The following is a 24,041-nucleotide window of genomic DNA, read 5'->3' as shown; positions in this document are numbered from 1 at the left end:
TTGCTCTGGATACTTTGAATTTTCAGTTTTGTTTTCCCCTTTGAACATTTGAAATCTTTGGGCCAGGCACAGTGGCTCACGCCTGTACTCTCAGCACTTTGGGAGGCCGAGGCAGGTGGATCACTGAAGGTTAGGAGTTCGAGACCAGCCTGGTCCACATGGTGAAACCTCAGTCTCCCCTAAAAATATAAAAATTAGCCAGGCATGGTGGCAGGTGTGTGTAATCCCAGGTACCTGGGAGGCTGAGGCAGGAGAATCACTTGAACCCAGGAGGTGGAGGTTGCAGTGAGCCAAGATCGCACCACTGCACTCCAGCCTGGGTGACAGAGACTCCATCTCAAAAAGAAAAAAAAAAAGAAAGAAAGAAATCTTTGATTTCTATACCTTAGTTTATATCCTTAGGCTATACCTTAGTCAGAAGGCTGGGGCTAACTCCAGCCTCCCAACTTCTAATTTGGAATTCTTTTAATTATTTCACAGGATATCAACCACATATTTGACCTGAATGTCAAAGAATGCTAAATATAAGTAAGAGGGAAGCAGTAAAATTTGGGTCCACTTCTCATACTAATTCAGATTATCAGCTAGAGTTGAAAAAGAAGTAAGAAAAGGTTGAAAATAGATGACCCAGGCAAATGCAAAAATGCAAAAGTGATGTGGTAAAATAAAGCCTAAGTTAGGTAGAATTTAAGGTTAATGCACTGGACAGAATCAAGTGGATAGTATGTAATGTTGGCCCAGTAAATTAACTAAGCGGCTATAACAGTCATAAATAAGTAGGCACCAAACTTAGAAGCTCTCTATAAAAACTTCAAAACTCAAGAAAAGAATTCGATGAGGGCCAGGTGCGGTGACTCACGCCTGTAATCCCAGCACTTTGGGATGCTGAGGAGGGCAGATCATCTGATTTCAGGAGTTCGAGACCAGCCTGTCCAACCCAGTGAAACCCTGTCTCTACTGAAAATACAAAAATTAGCCAGGCATGGTGGCTCACACCTGTAGTCCCAGCCACTCGGGAGGCTGAGGCAGGAGTATCACTTGAATCCGGGAGGCAGAAATTGCAGTGAGCCGAGGTTGCGCCACTGCACTGCAGCCTGGATGACAGAGCGAGACTCTGTCTCAAAGAAAAAAAAAAGAATTTGATGAAAACACAGTTGTATTAGATTTGCTGCATTTCTTTTGTAGATAGATAGACCCAAAAGATACAGATAAAGGCATAGGGAATTGGACTAACACAATCAGCAAATCTTTTGAATAAAGATCTCACTACTTTAAAAGCCCATGGAACAGTTACACAGAATCGGTCTCAGACTTGACAACAGCAAAGTAAATCCTAAATTGAAAAGAAGTAGAGGTTTTACAATACATATTCTTGATAATTTATTCTTTCAGAAAATATTTTTGATCTATTGTGTTTCTTACATGAGTTCATAGCAGTATTTTTTAAAATTATACATTAAAGTTGATTTTTTTGATGTACAGTTTGATTTTTAACATACATATTAAAACAAATGTTTATGGTCATATAATTGCCACCACAGTTGGCATACCAAATAGTTCCATCATCCCCAAAACTACATGGTGCTATCGCTTTCTGTTCTATTCTAGTCTGGTCCTCCTGCCTCTAACCTCAGCAGCCACTTATCTGGTCTATAGTTTTATCTTTTTTGAGAATGTCACTTAAGGGGAGTCATATGGTATGTTACTTTTGAGACTGCTTTCACTTAGCTTGATGCCTTGAGCTTCATCCAAGTTCCTGTGAATTGTTTGTTCCTTTTTATTGCTGAGCTATATTCCATTGTGTGGATGTACCACAGTTTTAGTTGGTTTATCTGTTTATCTATTTTAAGACATTTGTGTTGTTTCTAGTTTTTAGTGATTATGAATAGTCCGGTTGTAAACATTCAGGTACAGGATTTTGTATGAATACTAATTTTTATTTCTTTAGAATACATACCCAATAATGGAATTCCTGGGTCATATGGTAAATGCATATTTAACTTTGGAAAACAGTTTGGCCATATTTTTATAAAGTGGTTGTATCATTTTTACATTCCCACTAGCTTCATATGAGAATTCTTATTCTTCTGTACCCCTCACCTTTTATATTTCTACGAGCAGCCTTTTAAATTTTCACCTTATTTTCAAATGGGTAAGTAGGTATGTGTTCGGATCTCATTGTGGTTTTTAATTTGAATTTTGCTAATGACTAATGAGGTTGAGTATCTTTTTAATGTCTATGTACACATTTATATAGACTGTATATATGTATTTTTTTTTGCAGTGTCTGTTCAAGTTTTTCATTAATTTTTAAGTGGGTTTTTTGCTTTTTGTTGGGCTTTGAGAGTTTTTAAAATATATTCTGCATTTAAGTCCCTTATTAGATGATATATGTTTGTCTTTTCATTTGTATAAAAGTATATTTCTAACAGCATATGTTTTTTATTTTGATGAAATCTAATTTCTTAATTTTTCCATTTGTGGATGATGATTTCAGTGTTGTATCTTTTGTCTGATAGAAGGTTGCAGTGATTTTCCCCTGTATTTTCTTCCAGAAGTTTTATAGTTTAAAGTGTTACATTAAGTATAATTTTTTGAATTAAGTTTTGAATACAGTGTAAGGTATGAAGGTCTTTTTTTTTTTTTCCTGGCATATGGATATCCAGTTGTTCTAACACTATTAGTTGAAAAGACTGTCCTTTCTACACTGAATAGCTTTTGTGCTTTTGAAAAATTATCAATTGATATGAAACATATGAAGAACAACACATAATAAACCAACAAAATGAAGTGGGATTTATCCCACAAAGGAAAAGTTGGTTTAACATTGAACAAAAAAATCAGTGCATACTTCACTACTTTAAACTAAAAAAGAAATATCACATAATCATCTCAATAGATGCAGAAAATGCATTTGAAAAAAAAATCCAACATGTATTCTTGATAACATCTCTCAGTAAACTGTGAATAGAAACCTGATAAAAGGATATATATAAAAAACATACAGCTAACATCATACTTAATGATGAAAGAATGTTTTCCCCTTAATATAAGGAATAGAATAAGGATATAAGCTCTCACCACTTCTATTGTACTAGAAATTTTTAGGCAGGGCAGTAAGACAAGAAATGCATCCAGATTGGAAAAGAAGAATGTAAAAATCCACAGGAATACAAAATCCATATTTAAAGTATCAATTGTATTTCTATATATTAGTAATGAATAAAAGGAAGACGAAAAATGTAAGTAAAATTTTAAATAAAAATCTATGGAATACCTAGGGCTAAATTTGCCAAAATTGTCAAAGATGTGTAATACTGAAAATTACAAAATACTTTCAGATTAATTTTTAAAGGCCTAAATGAATGGAAAGATACAACTTTTTCAGTAGCCATAAGATTTAATATTGCTAAGAGGTCAGTTCTCCCCGACGTGATCTATAGATTCAACATAATCCCTATCAAAATCCCAGCAGGCTTTTATTTTTAAATCAACAAGCTGATTCTAAAATTCACTAGGAAATGCAAAGGAAGTAGACTAGCCGAAACAACTTGGAAAAAACCCAAAGCTTTATCACCATTGAGTATGACTTAGCCATGGGTTTTTCATATGTGGTGTATATCATGTTGAGGAAATTCCCTTCTATTCCTAGTTTGTTGAGTGTTTTTATCATGAAAGGGAATTGAATTTTGTCAAATGCGTTTTCTGCATCAAGATGATCATCATGTGTTTAAAACCCTTCATTCTCTTAGTGTGATATATTATTTTGATTCATTTTTCTTGAAGTTCAACTGTTCTTGCATTCTGGGAATAAACTTGATTGGTTACTGATTCAGTCTTCTTACTGGTTATGGGTCTATTAAAGTTTTCTATTCATGAGTAAATTTTGGCAGATTGTATATTTGTTAAAATTTACCGATTTAATTTAGGTTATCCAATTCGTTGACATACAGTTGTTTATAGTATTCTCTTATGATCCTTTTTTTTTTTTCTGTAAAATTGGTAGTAATGGCCCTATTTTCATATCTGAGTTTTGTAATTTGAATCTTTTCTCTCACTCTCTCTCTTTTTTTTTTTTTAAGTTAATCTAGTTTAAAAGTTTGTCTATTTTGTTAATCTTTAAGAAAAAACAACTTTGGTTATCAGTTTTCCTTACTGTGTTTTATTCTCTAATTATCTTTGCTCATATTATTTATTACTTTTGCCCTGCTAGCTTTGCACAGAGTTTACTCTTCTCTTTTAGTTCCTTAAGGTATGAAGTTAGGTTATTAATTTGAAGTTTTATTTCCTTTATAATATATTCATTTACAGCTATAAATTTGTGTGCCGGGTGTGGTGGCTCATGCCTGTAATCCCAGCGCTTTAGGAGTCCAAGGCAGGCAGATTACCTTAGGTCAGGAGGTCGAGGTCTGCCTGGCCAACATACTGAAACCCTGTCTCTACTAAAAATACAAAAATTAGCCAGGCACAGTTTCGGGCACCTGTAGTCCCAACTACTAGGGAGGCTGGGATGGGTAAACCACTTGAACCCAAGAGGCAGAGGTTGCAGTGAGCCAGTATCGCACTACTGCATTCCAGCCTGGGTGACGGAGCAAGACTCAATCTCAAAAAAAAATGTGTGTTAACATTGCTTTCACTGCATTCCCTATGTTTTAATATATTGTATTTTTATTAGTCTCAAGGCATTCTCTAATTTTTCTCTGTGATTTTTATTGGTTGTTTAAAAGGGTATTGTTTCATTTTCATGTATTTGTGAATTTGCCAGTATTCCTTCTGATATTAATTTCCAGGCTTATTCCATTGTAATCAGAAAAGTGGTTTGCATGATTTCATTGTTTTTATATGTATTGGGACTTCTTTTGTAGCCAACATAGGGCCTATCCTGGAGACTGTTTCATGTACACTTGAAAAAAGTTTGTTGTATGGAGTATTCTGTTGGCTCTAACTGGCCTTTAAACCCTTTATTTTCTGTTGATAATATATCTCAGTACCCTATTCATAATTGGAAGTGGTGTATTAAAATCTCTGACTGTTTATCATATGAAAGAGACACTTGCACGTGCATGTTTATAGCAACACAATTCACAATTGCAAAAATATGGAACCAGCCCAAATGCCCAGCAATCAACAAATAGATAAAATGTGGCATATGTATACCATGGAATACCACTTAGCCATAAAAAGGAATAAAATAATGACATTTGCAGCAAACTGGCTGGAATTGGAGACCATTATTCTAAGTGAAGTAATTCAGGAATGGAAAACCAAATATTGTATGTTCTCATTTATAAGTGGGAGCTAAGCTATGAAGACACAGAAGCATGAGAATGATACAGTGGACCTTGGGGACTCAGGGAGAGGGATGAGGGATAAAATAACAGCACACTGGGTACAGTGCACACTGCCCGAGTGATGGGTGCACCAAAATCTCGGAAATTACCCTAAAGAACTTATCCATGTAACCACATACCACCTGTTCCTAAAAACCTATTGAAATAAAAAAAAAGTAAAATAAAGTATATGGGAGGATTAAAAAAAAAAAATGAGGGTGATGTGCTCTGGTTCTGCGGGGAAAGGAGGAGGGAGGCATGAAAGCTCCATGTTTGGGACCCTCCCAGACCTCGTCCTTATGTGTTTCTCTTTTTGGTTGGTCCTGATATTGTATCCTTTGTAATAAAACTGTAATTGTAAAAATCTAAATAAAATGTAATTTGTGAAAAAAAAAAAAAAGGAAAAAAGACGTTTTGGAATTCTGTCAGGCAATAAAAGTAATCAGTATTTTCAGTGGAGGTCTTGTGTTTAGGAAAATAAATAAATAGAATCTCCGACTGTTGTAACACTGTTTTTCCATTTAATTCTATCAGTGTTTGCTTCATATATAGGACTTCTGTTCAATGGTGTATATGTTTATAATTGTTGTATCTTCTTGAGAATTGGCCTTTTTATCAAAATATTTTGTCTTTGGTCTCCTAACAGTTTTTGACTTAAAAGTCTATTTTGTCTGATTTTAGTATAATTACCTTTGTTTTCTTTTGGTTACTATTTGTTTGGAATATCTTTTCCTGTCCTTTCACTCTCAACGTATTTCTAGACCAAAAGTGAATCTCTGATAGAAAGCATGTAGTTGAATTTTTAAAAAGTATTCTGCCAATCTTTTGATAAGAGAGTTTATTCTATTTGCATTTAATATACCAATAAGGAAGGACTTCTGTCATTTTGCTATTTATTTCCTTAAAGAGTTTTTGTTTCTGAATTCTTCCATTACTGCCTTCTTTTATGTTTAGGATTTTTCATAATAATATGCTTTGACTCTTCACATTTCCTTTTTTATCTGTATTCTATAAATATTTTCTTTGTGATCTGTTTCAGTAAATTCTGATAGCTTTTAATCTTTCAAGGAAATTGTCCCTTTTATCTGGGTTGTCAAATTTATTGGCATAAACTTGTTCATAACATTCTGTCATTCCTTTAACCTCTGTACAATCTATGAATGGTGTGATTTTTTTTTTTCATCCTTTATAATGTTTTTTGGCTTCTTTTTCCTGATCAATTTGACTAGACGTTTATCAGTTGTATTGGTTTTCTTATAGAACCAACTTTTGGATTCATGGATTTTTGTTGTTGTTTTTCTGTTTTTAATTTCTGGTTTGAACTTTATTTTCTTTCTTCTACTTCTTTGGATTTAATTTGCTGCTTTTTCTGTTGTCTTAGTTTAGAAGCCTAGGTCATTGATTTTAGGTTACTTTTCTGATGTGGGCATTTAGTGCTATAAATGTTCCCAAAAGTATTGCTTTAGTGGCATCATACAAATTTTGATGTTGTATTTTTCTTTTCATTTAAAATATTTAATTTAAAATACTTAGAACAATTTCATTATGATGTCTCTGAGTTTTTCTTCTTTTTTTTTGTTTTTTGCCGGGGCTTATTGAGCTTTTTTGATCTGTAGATTTATATTTTTCATCAAATTTGAAATTTTTCAGCCATTATTTCTTCAGATATATTTTTCCTCCCTTCTCTCTTGTTTTTCATCAACTCCATTGTTTGCATATTAGGCTGCTTGAAGTTGTCCCACAGAGAATTGATGGTCTCTCATTTTCTTTGAATCTTTTCTTTCTGCTTCCTTTTGGGTAGTTTCTATTGCTGTGTCATCACATTCACTGATGTTTTCTTCTGCAGCATCTAATTTGCTGTTAATCCCATCCCGTGTATTTTTCATCTGAGACATTGCCATTTTTACCTTTTTTTTTTTTTTTGAGACAGGGTGTTGCTCTGTTATCCAGGCTGGAGTGCAGTAGCACAACCATTGCTTATTTCAGCCTCGATCTTTCAGGCTCAAGCCATCCTCGTACCTCAGCCTCCTGAGAAGCTGGGACTACAGGCACAAGCCACCATGCCTGGCTAATTTTAAAATTTTATTTTTGGCCAGGTGTGGTGGCTCACGCCTGTAATCCACTTTGGGAGGCCTAGGTGGGCGGATCACGAAGTCAAGAGATTGAGACCATCCTGGCTAACATGGTGAAGCCTTGTCTCTACTAAAAATACAAAAAATTAGTCAGGCGTGGTGGCGGGCGCTTGTAGTCCCAGCAGCTGGAAAGGCTGAGGCAGGAGAATGGCGTGATCCTGGGAGGCAGAGCTTGCCATGAACCGAGATCGCTGCCACTATACTCCAGCCTGGGCAACACAGCAATACTCTGTCTCAAAAAAGAAAAAAAAAATTTATTTTGTCAAGACAAAGTCTTGCTATTTTGCCAGGGTTGGTCTTGAACTCCTGGCCTCAAGCAATCCTCCCACCTCAGCCTCTCAAAGTGTTGGAATTATAGGCATGAGCCACTGTGCCCAGCCCATTTTCATCTTTAGAAAGTTCTGTTTGATCTTTTTTTATGTCGCTCATGTCTACTTAACTTTTTGAACATGTGGTGTACAGTTGTAACATCTGTGTCAGTTCTGAGGTAGTTTCTATTGATTGATTTTTCTCCTCTTGGACAAGACATATGCTTCTGCTTCCATTAATATTTTCTGGTCTCTCATTCACATATATCTACTGTTGAGTTCATATTTTCTTTGTCCTTTTTCATGAAGGTTGTTTTAGTTAAAACTAGATAATATAATTAATGGAACCTTTGAAATAAGCAGTAAGTGCCACATGAAAATTTACCAGTGTGTCCAAAAAAAGATTCTTGCAAAGAAACTGAATTAAAGATCATATTAAAAATGCAAGCACAAATGGACAAGAAAAAGCTGAGATGACAGTTCTTCTGTTTCTGTTGTGAGCTCCATGTTATCCACATGAAGAGATTGAAAAGACAGTTTAATCAAATTTGGTAAGAAACTGGCAAAATCAAATCTCTCAAAAAGACTCCTGCTGCTGCTACCAATTAAGGCAAATTATCATCCACTTACAAAAGAGAAGCATAGTGAAGAAGCAGTTTTAGCATGTGAGATCTGAACAGCTCAATTGCTGCATGTGAGATTCACCAGAGGAACCTAGGGAAGATGACTGGGGACTTTAGGGGTCTGGATTTAGATTAGGTGCCCCTTCAGGCTACCTGTGTCTGTTAGCTTTGATGGCAGGGCGACAGTGGGCAGTGTCTCCTGTGGATAGTATTGGTAAGTTTCAGATATAATATGTCAAAAGCATAACTTAGACACATTGTTAGTTATTCACATGCAAATTATTCTTATGTCAGAGACAGTCATTAGACTGTTGACAACAAACATGCAAAACCAGGAGATAAGAAAAGAAAGAGGAGATGGGGTATGGGAAGAAAACACATACATTCTGAAAGTGGTGGGTTTCTTTTCTTGGGTAAACAAATTAGCTGATAGTTAGGAAAGATGTTTGTCTGCTCTTGAACATGTACCTGGGATTATTAAGAAAAAAAATTAGTTATTTATATACTTCCTGAAAAACTTTGAGAATTTAACTGTAGAGTGTGCATGACAGAGGCTATCTCTGTGTAATGTCTGTCAGTGGCTATCATTTAGTACCTGCACCAAGTCAGAACCATTTTCCTTTTCTGAATTTTCTCAAGCTTTGTGCTTTTTTTTCCTTTTTTCTTTTTAAAAGCAATAGGAAGAAAATGTAGATAATTTCATGTTTATGTAGATGGTTCCACTTTTAAAATGCACAGTAACTTCTTTATGTAGACCTGGTAAATAAAAGATTATTTAGCGTGTGGCATTTTTTGTTTGTTTGGCTGTGAAGAAATTTTATATTTAGGTTTTTCTTGTGCTGTGTAATCAGCACTGTCCTTTTACTAATGGTTGCCCGTCATTCTAGGCTTTATCAACTCCTTTATCACCCCAGCTCAAAACACCAAACTTAAAAAAATACATATTTGGTATACAGAAAGACCTGGCATAATGCACATTTTGAATGTGCATTTTTATTACCGAATTTGTATTTGTAATGGATCACCACAAGTCTTCCAAGAATTACGAATACATTTCCATATTGGTGACAGGTGTTGTATTAAGCATTTAGTATGTGAGGGTGCTGTTCATCTTAGTTGGGGCTGTTCTGAATTAATTGTGACAAGCTAATAAGATCTTTTGAAAGTTTCTTTCCAAGCTTCTTGAGCTAATGTTTTCCCTCTGGCCAGTGGGGTAGACTGAACTCTTTAAAGACCTGTGGGCAGTTGCTGTTCATTTAAGCCAGATGGCATGTGTCAACTCCTTTTCCTGGAAAGGGAGAGGTTTCTTTTTTGGCTGCTGTAGTAAAGCCTTGTGTGACTTCTTATGAAACTCTTTTCTTTACATAAATTAGTACTTATAGAAGCTTTTCATAGAACTTTGGGCACTCCTCTTTCACTTGTGAAGATTCTTAGATGGTTGTATGTAAATGTTTTCATGTATAAATTCTTTTATTGAAGTTGTGCTGTAGCAGGTTATCATTGATTAGGTTATCACATAAAAATAGTGTTTTTTAAGGATAAAAACAAAATAAAGAAATTATATGACAGAGAATGAGGGACCCTTTTATATTTTTACCGGTTCCCCAAGCTGCTTACAGTCAACATATGAGTTAGTGGTTGGCTGACAGTGGACAGCACTCTTAACAGTAGCATGTGGATGCTTAGGGAGCCCCTGGAAGCTGCCATGATCCACGGTCAGCCATGCATAGTCTTTTTTATATGAGCACTGTAATTGCAGCTCTTGACTTTTAACACGCATAGTGAGTTATCACCTTAAACTGAATTTTGTTTTTCCTTTTTGGAAGAATGGAAGGTAGGTGAGTGAGTGAATTCTACAAGCATTTGATTTTTATTTATCCTGATTAAATCCTAAGATCCTGGATTTTATCTCCACATCCAGAATTCTAAGAATTTGGGGTGTGAACTGGGCATGTGATAAAGGTGACTTTTCTGTTTTCTGGTTTTCTTGGTAATGGATTTTAAAAGTCTGTTTTACTGGGAGACTTATCAAAATTTTCATTTCTTTAAGGTGTTGACTTTAAGGTGAAAACAATTTCAGTGGATGGAAATAAGGCTAAACTTGCAATATGGGTAAGAGTTTTTAAAATGTATTTTGAAAATATTAAACTTTACTTTTTAAGGATGCAGAAATTGATTTGTGTAGTGTTCTAGAGGTGGTGAATGAACAATTTGTATTAAATAACTTTTGGGAGATTTGATACTGATTAAAGGATAAACAGAGTAATATAATTGGGTAATTAGGCAGCTATGTTTTGTTTAAATTTTTACAATGCATAATTCTTTATGAATACTTCAAAACAGAACAGAATATTAAAAAATCATCTCATCTGACAAAGAGAATCATAATTGGATATATTTCTTTAAGTTTTAAAAAGACCGTCTAGACTGAACTAACACTAAAGGTAATTGTTAAGGGGAGGAGGAATGACGTGATGTTTAGGAGAAATTTTATTTTTCTTGTTTGTTAGTATAGATATTTATAAAATTTGAGGTTTCAAACTTTGGGCTTATTTTTAATGTCTCATTTTCCCTTATTGACTTCTTTTCATTTTCCTGTGAATCCAACCATTCTGATCTACATTGCTGTACTAGCTAGACCTCCTCATGCTAGTGTCAAATAAGGTAGCATTAACTGTCAAAAATATCCAAGATGCTTAGTGTCTATGTTTGTGTCTCTGTGTGTCTCCCTTTTATCGGTCTATTTACCCATCTACATACCGATCTATCTATATCTGTCTCTCTAAATATGATCAGTACTATACATACATATATTAATTCTAAATATATACTGTTTTATATATCTAATTTCCACATATGCTGTGATAATTATACATATATGTTTGTAACATAAGAAATCATATTAGAACTGATCAGCAGTCATCAAATCGAGACATATTTCCACATGGTGGTTAAATGGTAAATGCTGTTTGTACATCAGTCACAGATTGAAAACAGCAAGTGTTCATGCATTGTATGATGTCATATTTCTTGGCATTCTCTGAATGGCACACTGTTTCTAATACACATTTATCTCCAAATAACAAATAACTGTGTAAGTGTGTTTAATGTTTTTATGTCAGTTTTTCCTAACATACACTACTTTAAATTTGCTAACCTGTTTGCCCCTTTCCCGCAAATATATTTAATATCAATCAGAACAGTAATGTCTAACAGAGAACAATTTGGAAAATGTTGGACTAGACTATGGTAAAATGTGTTGAACGATGTAAGAATGCTGGCTTTTTCCATACTAAAGTGGGGGCCTGATTTCCATATGCTTTTCGTGGTTGATTTATGATCCCTTTCCGTCCTTGCTGCTGCTTTGTGAAATATATAGATTAGAGTATCTGAGGCTTGTTGGTTGCGGTGAGATTTTTCTCTCATAGTTTTGTTTTGTTTTAAATTTACTTTCTAGTTCCTGCCTAATAAAAAGGCTGGCAGGTATTATTTAAGAGACATTTTTACCATAGGCCTATAAAGATTCTTTAAAGAAGAGAGATTTTCCCCCTGGCTGTAAGAATAATACAGGGTCATTCTAAAAAGGATAATTGAGACAGTAAGACAGTAGTACAGAAGAATGTCCATAAAAGTATACCACCGAGTACATTTTAGTGAGCATTCTTTAAAATATCTAGGGATAGGTATACATACCACTATACATATGAGTATGTGAGTTTTCCAAAACAAAGGGATTATATCTTACATTTTTAAACCTGTTTGTCCTCCTTTCCTACCACCTCACCCCCACACACAGTATGTGCTGTATCCATTTAGATGGCCACCTAGTATTCCATTTCATAGCTGTACTTTAGTCAACCTTCAGTGAGAGATACTTACATTTTTGCCAGCTTTTCACAAAGATTAGAGCTCTTTGAGCATTCTGATTTATACGTCTGTGTGTACTTGTCCAGTTACTTTAAAATGTGTAGCTGGAAGTAGAAATAAATATGAAGTCTTAACATTAATGTACACCAAAAAGCCTTTTTTTCAGTTTATACTCCCACCAATTATATTCATATTCATTCTGCCACATCCTTGTCTGTACTGTTACCATTCTTTGTTTTTGCCTCTGAGTGTTGCTGTTTTACTTATATTTGCATTTCTTTTGATAAGAGATTTTTGCCTGTTTATTGATCATTTTAAAAAACAAGTTTTCTTTTACATATTTTACCCATTTTATATGTTAGCATTCATCTTTTTTGTCATTAAAATCTTTATATAATAAAAGTATTAGCTCTTTGTCATGTGGTACAATTTTCTAATCTATCATTTGCCTTTAAAATCGTGTTTCAGTTGAATATATGTTTGTGTTCTTGTGTGTGTGTAATATTAACTGCCATATGCTACAGATTTTTTTTTCCAGTTTGTCATTTACCTTCCAATATTGTTAAGGATGAATATGGGGATGGGGAGGTGAAGAGGAGGTAAAGGATGTTCTTGTCATACCAAGGTTTTAATATTTATATGGTTAGATCAGCTATTTTCATCATGGCATTTGGGTGTAATGTATTTAGGAAGGCCTTTCCTCTCCATTAGAAATATATGAATCCATATTGCCTAATTCTTCTATAGTTTTATTTATAAAATAAAATGAGTTTCTTTCGTACTTGGAAGCTTTTTGTAGGATGAAATAGAATTGTTAAGCATAGCCCTGCCCCTCCTGCCTCCTGAAAGTACATACGTATCATGACCTTGTTTTCTTCTACTGCCTTTTTCTATGTCCTTACTTCACTTTTACTCCCTCCATCTATTATTAAGCCTTTCTAGATCTTTCCTAGCCCTGAATTTCCTAGCCCTGAATTTCCTAGTCCTGATCTATATATCTTTCAGTAATTTCTTCTTCCCCCATCAGAAAATAAAACCACAGGATAGAGACAAAAAGCTGTACTTCATTTATCTTACAGTTGTTATTTTACCTACCACATATTCCTGTTTTGAAAACAAACACAAGCAGCAATCTAACTTATATTTAAGCATATACACTTTATAGTTACTATAAATCCTGATCCAATGCTATTGCACATGGTTCCCTCCACCCTCTAAATTATAACACCTATTTAAACATTTTTATAAGTGAATCCAAAAATGGCAAGGCTCTAAACATCTGGCCTAATTATTAATAAATATTCACAAGCAAAGTTTCAAAGTCAAGTGTAGTATTTCAACATTAAAACTTTCTTGCTATGGTTTTTACTTTTAAAACATCGGGATTTATGGATATTTTAACTGGAATTGCAGTTCTGATTTTTATGTTGTGTTTCATTAAGGCAGTTTTTGAAGTTGATCTCAATGAAGACCAGAGAGAACAAAGTTCATGTTCACTTGTTTTTCTGCCAGCTCTGGAAGTTATGGACACAGTTTCCTTATGCAAATAGAATAAACTTTTTTCCTGTTATCACAAAGTCTTGGGGCTAAAATATTTCATACTTGGTCTTTGCCCCAAACTATTTGTTATGAATATAGAACAGTGTTCCATATATGGAAAAATAGCTGCTTCTTAAATTTCCAAATTCACTAATTCACTGTTCCAAACCCAAGGCTTGTCTTTTCAATAATGGCTTTTCTTTCCTTTTTTTTTTTCTTTCTCTCTAAAAAAGATAGTCTGTACTACTAAAAGTTAAATGCTTAACGTGGTGCAATTCTCGAAGTTACAGTGTATCTGGATACTGAATAATTTGAATATTGCTAATTTGTCATTTTTTGCATGTAAGCAAATCGCTAGGATGCGTTCTCATAATGATTTGTCATTTTAAAATATACATTTTTTATTGAGTTTTTATGAATCAGATTGTGTGAAATAGGTACTAGTACAAGGCTATAAAGAGCATTTCTAGTTTCTTATTGTATATATTACCAATTGCTTTCTAAAAGCGGTGACACTTTTACTGATATACATAGTAATCATTTTACTATGATATGCATAGTAGTTATATCTTTTGGCTTCTAGTTGATTACTTTTTTTCCCCCTGCAAATTTGGGTTTTGATTACTTGAGCATAGTGATCAAAAAAGATCACTGGGCATCCATGTGCCATTTCATTAATGATTATTAGACTACAATATTGACTTGTCTCATGTTACCAAAGTTATAATCTGCTTTAGATAGCAAGTTCACTTTGCTTTAAGCAGCTTTTAATTCATATTATTGTTCTTGAAAAGTTGAGTAAATATGCAAATTGAATAATTTTAAAATCCAAAGCAGGTTTTGTAAGAAATTTAAGAGGCAGCAAGAATTTTTGTAAAGAGAAAAATAATTTATTTTATAAATTTATCTGTTTAGAACATTTACTTTAAATCTGTTACTTCTTCACTCAAGCATGGCAGGGTGGGGATTAGTTTCTGTGGTGGTGAGAATCTGGAAGGAAAGGCATTCAAATTTATGTAAGTATATCTGTGAAAGAGTGGTGAATGTTCAAAGTGGTTTACATTGAAAAGTTACTTTCCTCTTAAGTTTCTCTTCTGGGGTTATAAATGACCGCAGATCCTCCCTACTGTGTTGCTGAAGCCCCTCAAGCCCCTGGTTGGAATTCCTCTCCAATCTTATAAACCTCTTACAGGTTATTCTAACGCTTTTTATATCTAGAGGAGCTTCTGCTTGTCCCATAGAAAACCCTCATTTACAGCAGTGGGACTGGTAGCTAAGTTGAGGTTTGATACATGTGTTTACTTTTACTTTTCTTTAGGTTACTTTGCATCAGCAGACTGCAAACTTTTTCTTAAAGAGCCAGATAGGAAATAGTCCAATCCTGAAGTGGGCCATGTGGCAATACGTAAGCAAATAGGCCTGCTGTGTTTCAATAAAACTTTATTTAATAAAACAGGTGGTGGGCTGAGCTGCTTTGTATAATCTTAGGTACTTTGAATCCATAGTCCAAGGATAGTGGAAAGACAACAGAGAGAAGGAATTGGGCCCGGAAGTAAAGGCTTATTAAATAGGTTCATTCTTTTTCTTTTTTTCCTCAACAAATTCTGAGCAACTGTCTTTTTTCAAGAATTGCTCTCAGCACAACAGTTAAACTGGTGATTAAACAGATGAGTCCCTGCTTTATGAAATTTACATTTTCTACCTAGTATACATTGTTCATTAACCGTAACATGAGTCAGAAACAACATGTAATAAAGAATGGCTTGGTTATATGCATTCTCTCAAAAGGAGATACATAGAAAACACTTAAAAGAGCCCAGCCTAAAAATCTGTTACCTAAAGTAAGACATCCCCATAATTTTCTTCAAATCAGTGGTTCTCAGCCTTGATTCTACATTAAAAGCACCTGGTAAGATTTTTTGAAAAATTCGTGTCATTACCTTAGACCAATTAAGCAGAAGTGTTTTGGAGGTTAGACTCAAGATTCCCAGAAAATTTCATTGTGCAGCTGGAGTTTAGAACCATGGGTTTCATTTCATATATGATAAAAATCTTAAATTCAAACCAGCAGAAAACCTTTACATAGTTTCATTTTTCTAGAGATCAGTAATTACAAGTAATTTTATTTTGTGACATTTGTCAGTAAGTGAACACATCTTATTTAAGTTCCAGTTTTTTAATGAGCTCATGCATTAATACTATTTTTAATAATGCTGTTTGACTTTCTACTCTTAAACTAGTATATTGAAGGTCTATTTATACTTTGTTTAATTTAATAATAATGATCATTTTTAGGATACTGCTGGTCAAGAGAGGTTTAGAACATTAACTCCCAGCTATTATAGAGGTGCACAGGGTGTTATATTAGGTAAGTGTTTACTTCAACGTACTATTTAAAAATATTTATTGGAGTTTCTGATTTTCCTAGTCTGTGAAAGTTAGTGTGTTTTTGTTTTACTTCTCATTAGAGCTACTTTTATGTAACTTGTAGTTGTATTAACTTCATGTAATATTAATGAATATTAAAACTTTTGATTTTAGTCTTTTGTCTAGCACTTAAAAAATAAAGACAAGACTATTTGGTTTGAAAACACATGTCAATGAGAACGTAATTGATGATTAATCAGCATATGTTGGACTGTCTTGGAGTTTTGCGGAAACTGGGCTTCAGTCATCAGCATATTAATATTTGCTGCAGTTTATAAAGGACGAAAAGTATTTGTTGATTAGTAGAATCTGCTTTATTAGTCCTAAAAATATCACAAAGCACTTAACACTACTGATTTATAATCAAACAAAATTTAGAAACCAAATGTGGCTTCTCAGTGTAATTTGTTGAAAAGTGCTTGTTCTTGATATTCCTGGGAAACAGTTTAAAATGAATATTGATCAGTTGTATTAATAGGTAGAATTCTCTTTTTTAAAATATGATGACTTGATAGTGACAGCCTTTTGGTTCAGCATCTCTTGAGTTTGTAAAACACTTTAATAAGCTTTTTGTAATGCAGAATGACATGAGATGAAAGTGATAACAGGAAGACCATTAGGAACCCATCCACTAACTGTACTACTATTTTTTCAAAGCTGTAAATTTTGGTTCTTGTAAGAAACAAATTAATGGGGTCATAGATGTTTACATTCATGTGTTTTTTTTTTTTTTTTTTTTTGATATTTTGCCACAGATTCGAATCTAAACACTCTGGTTTTTGGATAGACCTCATTCATCATTATGAATGGGAACAGCTGTTATTTTGCTTTAATGGATATTAAATGGGTTTTCACTTACTACACAGGGTATAATTTCATTTCTGTGACAGTATATGTTAATAGGATTGAAATGTGTGTGTATGCTTTAAAACAAAACACTTGTTTCTTCCATTTGGATCAGTAGACACTCATTATTAATTGTTGGAGACAATAAAAAACAGACTTGCCTATATTGCTTAGTAATGCTAACTCCTGGCTACGTATCAGAAATACACCATTGCTTCTTTCTTTAATGCTTATTTAACAAATAACTCCTTTTATTTCAGTTTATGATGTCACAAGAAGAGACACATTTGTTAAACTGGATAATTGGTTAAATGAATTGGAAACATACTGTACAAGAAATGACATAGTAAACATGCTAGTTGGAAATAAAATCGATAAGGTAAGAAGGTAGACACTTGGCATTTTGGTTCTGTATTTTGGTAGCCTTTCTTAATCATTGCATTTATGTTTTAGGAAAATCGTGAAGTCGATAGAAATGAAGGCCTGAAATTTGCACGAAAGCATTCCATGTTATTTATAGGTAGGTGTGTGAATGAATATCTATCCTTTCATTATTAATGAGGAATTTTTAAATGGAATTTTTGCTAAGTTTATTCCTTTATGAACCATAAAATGTATTTAGAGTATTGTTCCTAGTTGCCCTGTGTTACAAAATCTAACTATATAACAAGGTTCTTTATTCTTCTTTCTGTAAAATGTATGATCATATTATGTGAAATCATATTTTTAAAAAGTCAAATCATTCCTCACAGGATACAATGGCATTCAGTAAAGTTTGGCACCCAGTGCTAAAGTTGTGCCTTGCTGATCCATATGCTGATACCATCAGCACCACTTGGGAGCTTGTTAGCAGTGCTTCAGCTCAGGCCTTACCCCAGATTTTCTGAATTGGAATCTGCTTTCTAACAAGCTCTTCATATGGTTCGTATGCACATTAATTTTTGAGAAACATGGTCCAGCAAGGGTTGCCAAACTACAGCCTGGTCCAAATCTGGCCCCACCATTTGTGTTGGTACACAGCCATGTCCATGTGTTTACATGTTGTCTGTGGCTGCTTTTGTGCCATATGGCAGATTTTAGTAGTTACAACAGAGGCCATATGGCCCATGAAGCCTAAATATTTACTATGTGGCCCTTTACAGAAAGAGTTTGCCAACCCCTCATCTAGAAAATTGGATGAGCCCTATCAGAATCACCTGGACCCTGTGCCTTATAAGGCAGTTTATTAAAAAGCACTCTAGTTGATTCTGATGTGAAGCCAGCTTTAGGAATTACTGATTTAACCATTCCATGGTGTTAGAAACTACTAGGAATCTGCAAATGAAGTTGAGAGGACTTCATATATAGATAGAAGAAGAGTGGAATTAGTGGAAAGTATTGAGGTTTTCAGAAAGGAATTGAGTATTTTTACTTGCTGTATATCCCTGATTTCCATACATTAGTTTACCCAGTATTTATTGAACACTTGAGATGTAATAGTGGAAAAAACTGACAAACTTTCTGCCCACATGGAGCTTACATTCTAGTAAGGGAGACAGACTTAAATAAGTAAGTAGTGCTATGAAGGAAATAAAACATTATAAGGGGAGAGAGAATGACTGGAGTGGGGACTGATTAGGGAAAGTTCTTAGAGACTGTCCCATTTGAGCAGAAATCCCTCAGGTGAGGATCTAGAGCAAGCTTGTCCAGCCCACGGGCTGCATGTGGCCCAGGATGGCTTTGAATGTGACCCAACACAAATTTGTAAACTTCCTTAAAACATGAGATTTTGTGAGTTATTGTTTTAAGTTCCAGCTATCATTAGTGTTAGTATATGTTATGTGTGGCCTAAGACTATTCTTCTAATGTGGCCCAGGGAAACCAAAAGACTGGACATCCCTAGTCTAGAGGGAGGTCATCTCAGGCTGAGAGAAGAGCGAATATTTCCTGACGTAGGAACCAGGCTAGTGTGTTAAAGGAACAGGAAGAAAGCGTGTGTACTGGAGCATAGTGTGTGTTAAGGAGAAGGCAGATGGTGAGAGATGGTAAAGATCAGATGGTGAGAGATGGTACCATTCAAATAGTAAAGAGATGAATTGTGTTCCAGTTGTGGTGGAAAGCAGGGAAGCAGCCTGTCACCTGATACTCTAAAAAGATCCTGTTATGTAGAAAATGGACAGGGGAAACAGAAGCAAGAGACTAGTTCTTCTCTTGCAGTGGCCCAGATGAAGGAAGCAGTGGTTTGACTATGTAGCAGTAGAGGGTGGTGGAAAACTGGCAGTTCTGGGAGGTACAGTGAAGGTACAGCTGACAGGATTTGTGGGTGGATTGGGTATGGAGGATAAGAAAAGAGAGCGATCAGGCGGGCACGGTGGCTCATGCCTGTAATCCCAGCACTTTGGGAGGCCGAGGCAGGTGGATTACGAGGTCAGGAGATCAAGACCATCCTGGCTAACATGGTGAAACCCAGTCTCTACTAAAAATACAAAAAATTCACCGGGAGTGGTGGCGGGCGCCTGTAGTCCCAGCTACTGGGGAGGCTGAGGCAGGAGAATCGCTTGAACCTGGGAGGCATAGCTTGCAGTGAGCAAGATCGGGCCACTGCAGTCCAGCCTGGGCAACAGAGCGAGACTTCGTCTCAAAAAAGAAAACAAAACAAAAAAAAAAAAAAAAAAGAGAAAAGAAAAGAAAAGGAAAAGAAAAGAGAGCAATCAGAGATAACTCCGGGTTTTAGGCATGAGCAGTGAGGTAGATTGTGCTGCCAATAATTGGGATGTGAAAGATTGAGATAAGAGCAAGTTTAGGGTAGGGAAGTGAGAAATCAAGAATTTCACTTTGACATAAGAATGAGACATTTTTCTGATAACCGCTGAACGTGGTGGTCATTGGCATTTAGGTGGCATTTAAGATCATGTGATTAGATTGGTGACTTCAGGAAAGAATGTGGATAGAAAAAGGCTGAAGAAGCCTGGGCGACATAGTGAGACCTCATCTCCAAATAAAATCAGCTGTGTGTGGTGGCATGTGCCTGTGATTCCAGTTGCTCTGGAGGCTGAGGTGGGAGGATCACTTGAGCCTGGGAGTCCAGGGCTATAGTGGAGCTCCCACTGCACTCCAGCCTAGGTGACAGAGTGAGACCCTGTCTCAAAAACGAAACAAAACGAAACAAAGAAAATGGCAGAAGATTGAACCCTGGGGGACTCCAGCAATTAGAGGTCAGCAGAAAGAGGAAGTGCCTGCAAGTAAGTCTGCACATGACATGCCAGTGAGATAGAGGATTTCCAGGATGTTCAGTGTCCTGGAAGTCAAGGGAACAACTTGTTTAAAAGAAGAGGAAGTGATTAGCAGTATCAAATACCAAAGATGTCAAATAAAATTAGGATGTTGGATTTGACAAGATAAAGGGTGTTGGTGGTCTTGGAAAAGAATGATTTCAGTGGAGTGGTGGGAATGAAAGCCTAATTAGAGTAGTTTGAAGAAAGAATGTGAGATAAGACGGTAGAAACAGCTTATGTGGATAACTCTTTAGAAGAGGTTTCAAAGAGAGTAGAGAAATGGGTGGCTACAAGAAGGGTATGTGGCGTAGAGAGCAAGTTTGTTTTTTAATAGGATGGAAAATAATTTGGCAGACTTTTAGGCTGATTGGTATGATCCAATAGAGAGAGTGTTTGATCCTTCAGTGAATGAGAAGGGGTGGGACTCCAGGAACAAGAGAAGGCGATGACTTGGATAGCAGCAGGGACAGTTCATCCATTCTCACAGAAGGGAAGGCAGAGCATGAGGATACATATGCAGGTAAGTTGGTAAATTTATTAGTGGGATGATCAGGTAGTTCTTGCCAGATTTCTTCTGATTTTCTCAGCATAATGCAGCTAGATTATTAGCTGTGATAGAGTTTTGAGAGGCAGGAATAAAGTCGTCATCTCAAACAGTGAGAAAGATCACCACTAAGGAAACGTAGGGTTGGAAGCAGTGCTGAGTGTCCACTTAAGTTTCATGAGCAAACATTTGCTGTGGGACCAGTTTTCATGGTGGTTTGTCATTTTGTCCAGCTACCTGGAGCTGCCTGATTATTAACAGAATAATCAGGTTAATTGTTTAACTTGTATGAATTTCCTTATTTTAAAATAGGAATAATATCTGCCTTGGGAGCAAATTGTAAGAAGTAACTCAAAGCTTAAGGAAAAAACTTTCACATGCTAGTTAAGTAGGGCTTTACAAGTTATACTTCTATCACAGTTTTAAGATTATAAACCAGTATTTTTTTGGTATAAATTTATACACTAGTATTCTTAGGGATAGAATTTAAGTAACTCGGTTTTGAGATTTGGAAATTCAGTAGTTATTGACTGTGGGGAAAAATTGCTGATTTGGATCTTAATATATTGTAGGCTGATATTTATGCCCTGATTGTTTCTCAGAAAAACATGAGAATATGGCCAGAAAGGAATATACTATGAATGACCTTTTTCCTTGAATTTCAGAGGCAAGTGCAAAAACCTGTGATGGTGTACAATGTGCCTTTGAAGAACTTGTTGAAAAGATCATTCAGACCCCTGGACTGTGGGAAAGTGAGAACCAGAATAAAGGAGTCAAACTGTCACACAGGGAAGAAGGCCAAGGAGGAGGAGCCTGTGGTGGTTATTGTTCTGTGTTATAAACTCTGGGAAATTCCATCTCTTGCATATTTGATCAGATAGTGACATCTTTCTGTATATAAACTCTTTAACTGCTATTTTAGGGACCTTGCAGTTTGCACATAATTGTTTTATATCATAGCAGTAAATATTTGCAAGAAATCCCACTCATCGACCCTGGGTAAAATGTTATGGTAAGCATGCACAGTTTGCAGTCTACAGTTTTTTTATGTAGCACAAAATAGGTGTACCTTTATAAGTACATTCAATTTTATGATTTACATTTATCATGTAATTTTTTTAAAAATCCAGCTATCTAGTATATGTTGGTACAAAGTCTGCTTTTGCTATTCTTTTTGCTTAAATACTCCTATCATTTTCTGAATTACTTGGTATGTAGAACTCCTAGACCCACGGGGAAGAATAGAGGTATCATCAAACGTGGCAAATTTTCTTTCAGGAATAATAAAGAGCATGATTCCACAGCTTTTCTAGGATGTTTGAGATTCTTTTTTAGTATGAAGCAAAATTCTCATTACAGAACGTAGCCCAGGCCAATTTATAACTAAATCTCTATTTGTTCTGATGATGCTTCTAAAACAGCATTGATAGGTTAAAGAAGCTTGGTACTTTTAATTTACTTCAATGATTAGCTCAGTTGCTTAACTGGAGTTTTAATCCTGTGATATGTACATTGGATTCATGACTCTGTGCAGCATTTTTAGTTATGTGGTGTTTGGCAGAATGACAATAAGGTTTTCCCCCATTTTGGTTTCAGGAGGACATGAATAGTGTGTTTATTGTGACTCCTTGTACTAACCACTTTTAAAACCAACATCTTTTTTCATAAATGTTGGTAGTATTTGTCCAGGTACCTCAATTGTAGCTTGTGTAATGTTGATGAATAACTGTATCTTATGGCTTCCATAATGGCTAGTTGACATTCAAAAACCTATTTCTGTGTTTTGAGGAGTGGGGAAGAAAAACACCAAATGAAAATTTGAGAAAGGCGTATTACTTTCAGATTCTGATGTGTGAGGGAAAATACTGTCACAATGAAAATCTTGACAATTTACCTAACAAGTAACTAATAGTTCATCAAAACCAACTTGTACAGACTAATAAATCTTTTTCATAGTATTCAGTTTTCTCACCTCTTGCTATTGTATATTGTAGATTTTTTTCACTTGTGTTATTTAATTTACACTGATCTCTACTATTTTAACTCCCCATATAAGTTATTTGTCCTTTAAGGTTGGTTACTATAATACCCCTTAGTAAGATTCCAGTATTAATTTCTGGGCAGTTTGTTCTCTGTATACAATTGCAAATGATAAGCATTTTTGTGAGTGACCACCTTTGCAATATGTTTGTTAATTTACTTCATGTTGGGTTCTTTCTGAAATGTACATCTTTACACATAAAAACCTCACGTTCTATTTGATTTACACTTCCTAGTCTACATTACATGTGGTTGAAGGTTTTATACATTCTATATGCTTTTACTAAATATACAAGATTTACTACTAGAAATTTGGAGAAAGAACACTAACACAGGTCCTTGTGATTTGTTCATGTTATATTAAAACTTGAGATTTGTGTATTTATGTAGAGTCTGTATTGACAAGACTGTTGTTTTTTGCTCCTTGAGCTATATAATCATCTGTGTATTGGATTGTTGTCTTGATTTGGTCTAAATTTGAATATATACAAGTTACTTGAATATAACAAAAATGAATTTTGTTTGATAGATTTATATTGTAACCTTTTTCTAGTTCTTGAATAAATATAGCCTGCCTTCCCTAGATGCGTTTGTGCAGGAAGTATGTACATTTCCCTATTACTCTCATCAGCTGAGGAATATGTACTATGGTGTTACTGAAATTGTATTATGTGGCTTTCATTTTATTATTTTGTTGCAAGCTTAGTGTTTTGTAGTGGAGGTTTTGTAAGTGAAACAGTTGTAATATCTAAAGTCAGGCACCTAGTAGCAGGGTTTTGTTAATTCTTTTCAGAATCATTGCAGCAGTCTTAAAGGGTCTTTTGCAGATGGTACAAATTAGAACAATTAGAATGTAGTATTTTGAGTTCTAGGAGTACTGAGATTGACCCAAACAAATAAAGAACTATTCAATTTCTGAGTAGCAGTTAACATTTATTGAAAGCTTCCTTGGTGCCAGGTGCCATTCTAAGTGCTGAATTATCTCATTAAACCTCACAGCAACCTTAAGAGATTGTCCTATTATGCCCATTTTAAAGGTGAGGACAACACTATGTAGGTATGTTGGGTAACCCCTAAAGATAACATAGCTACTCAGTCATTGAGCTGGATTCCAGTCATGGCAGTTTTACT

The 24,041-nt window shown here is 35.1% G+C and overlaps 1 protein-coding gene across 2 annotated transcripts in view; it reads left to right on the top strand.

Annotated features, from left to right (window-relative positions):
* Window positions 1-23,832, top strand: part of RAB18 (RAB18, member RAS oncogene family) — a 36,124-nt gene extending 12,292 nt beyond the window's left edge. Inside the window, exons 3-8 of one of the 2 annotated variants that reach the window (XM_023194626.3) lie at window positions 10,444-10,505; window positions 15,118-15,204; window positions 16,095-16,167; window positions 17,333-17,451; window positions 17,526-17,592; window positions 21,536-23,829. In XM_023194626.3, coding sequence (XP_023050394.1) covers window positions 10,444-10,505; window positions 15,118-15,204; window positions 16,095-16,167; window positions 17,333-17,451; window positions 17,526-17,592; window positions 21,536-21,711 — 584 coding nt within the window. In that variant the 3' untranslated portion in view covers window positions 21,712-23,829. Of the gene's footprint in view, window positions 1-10,443; window positions 10,506-15,117; window positions 15,205-16,094; window positions 16,168-17,332; window positions 17,452-17,525; window positions 17,593-21,535 lie in introns of both variants that reach the window. The other variant, XM_023194625.2, reaches the window with a different exon arrangement.
* The last annotated feature ends 209 nt before the right edge of the window (window positions 23,833-24,041 follow it).

The sequence above is a fragment of the Piliocolobus tephrosceles genome, chromosome 9, assembly GCF_002776525.5.
Source record: "Piliocolobus tephrosceles isolate RC106 chromosome 9, ASM277652v3, whole genome shotgun sequence".
Lineage (NCBI taxonomy): Eukaryota > Metazoa > Chordata > Mammalia > Primates > Cercopithecidae > Piliocolobus > Piliocolobus tephrosceles.
This window is presented reverse-complemented; position numbering and strand designations above follow the sequence as displayed.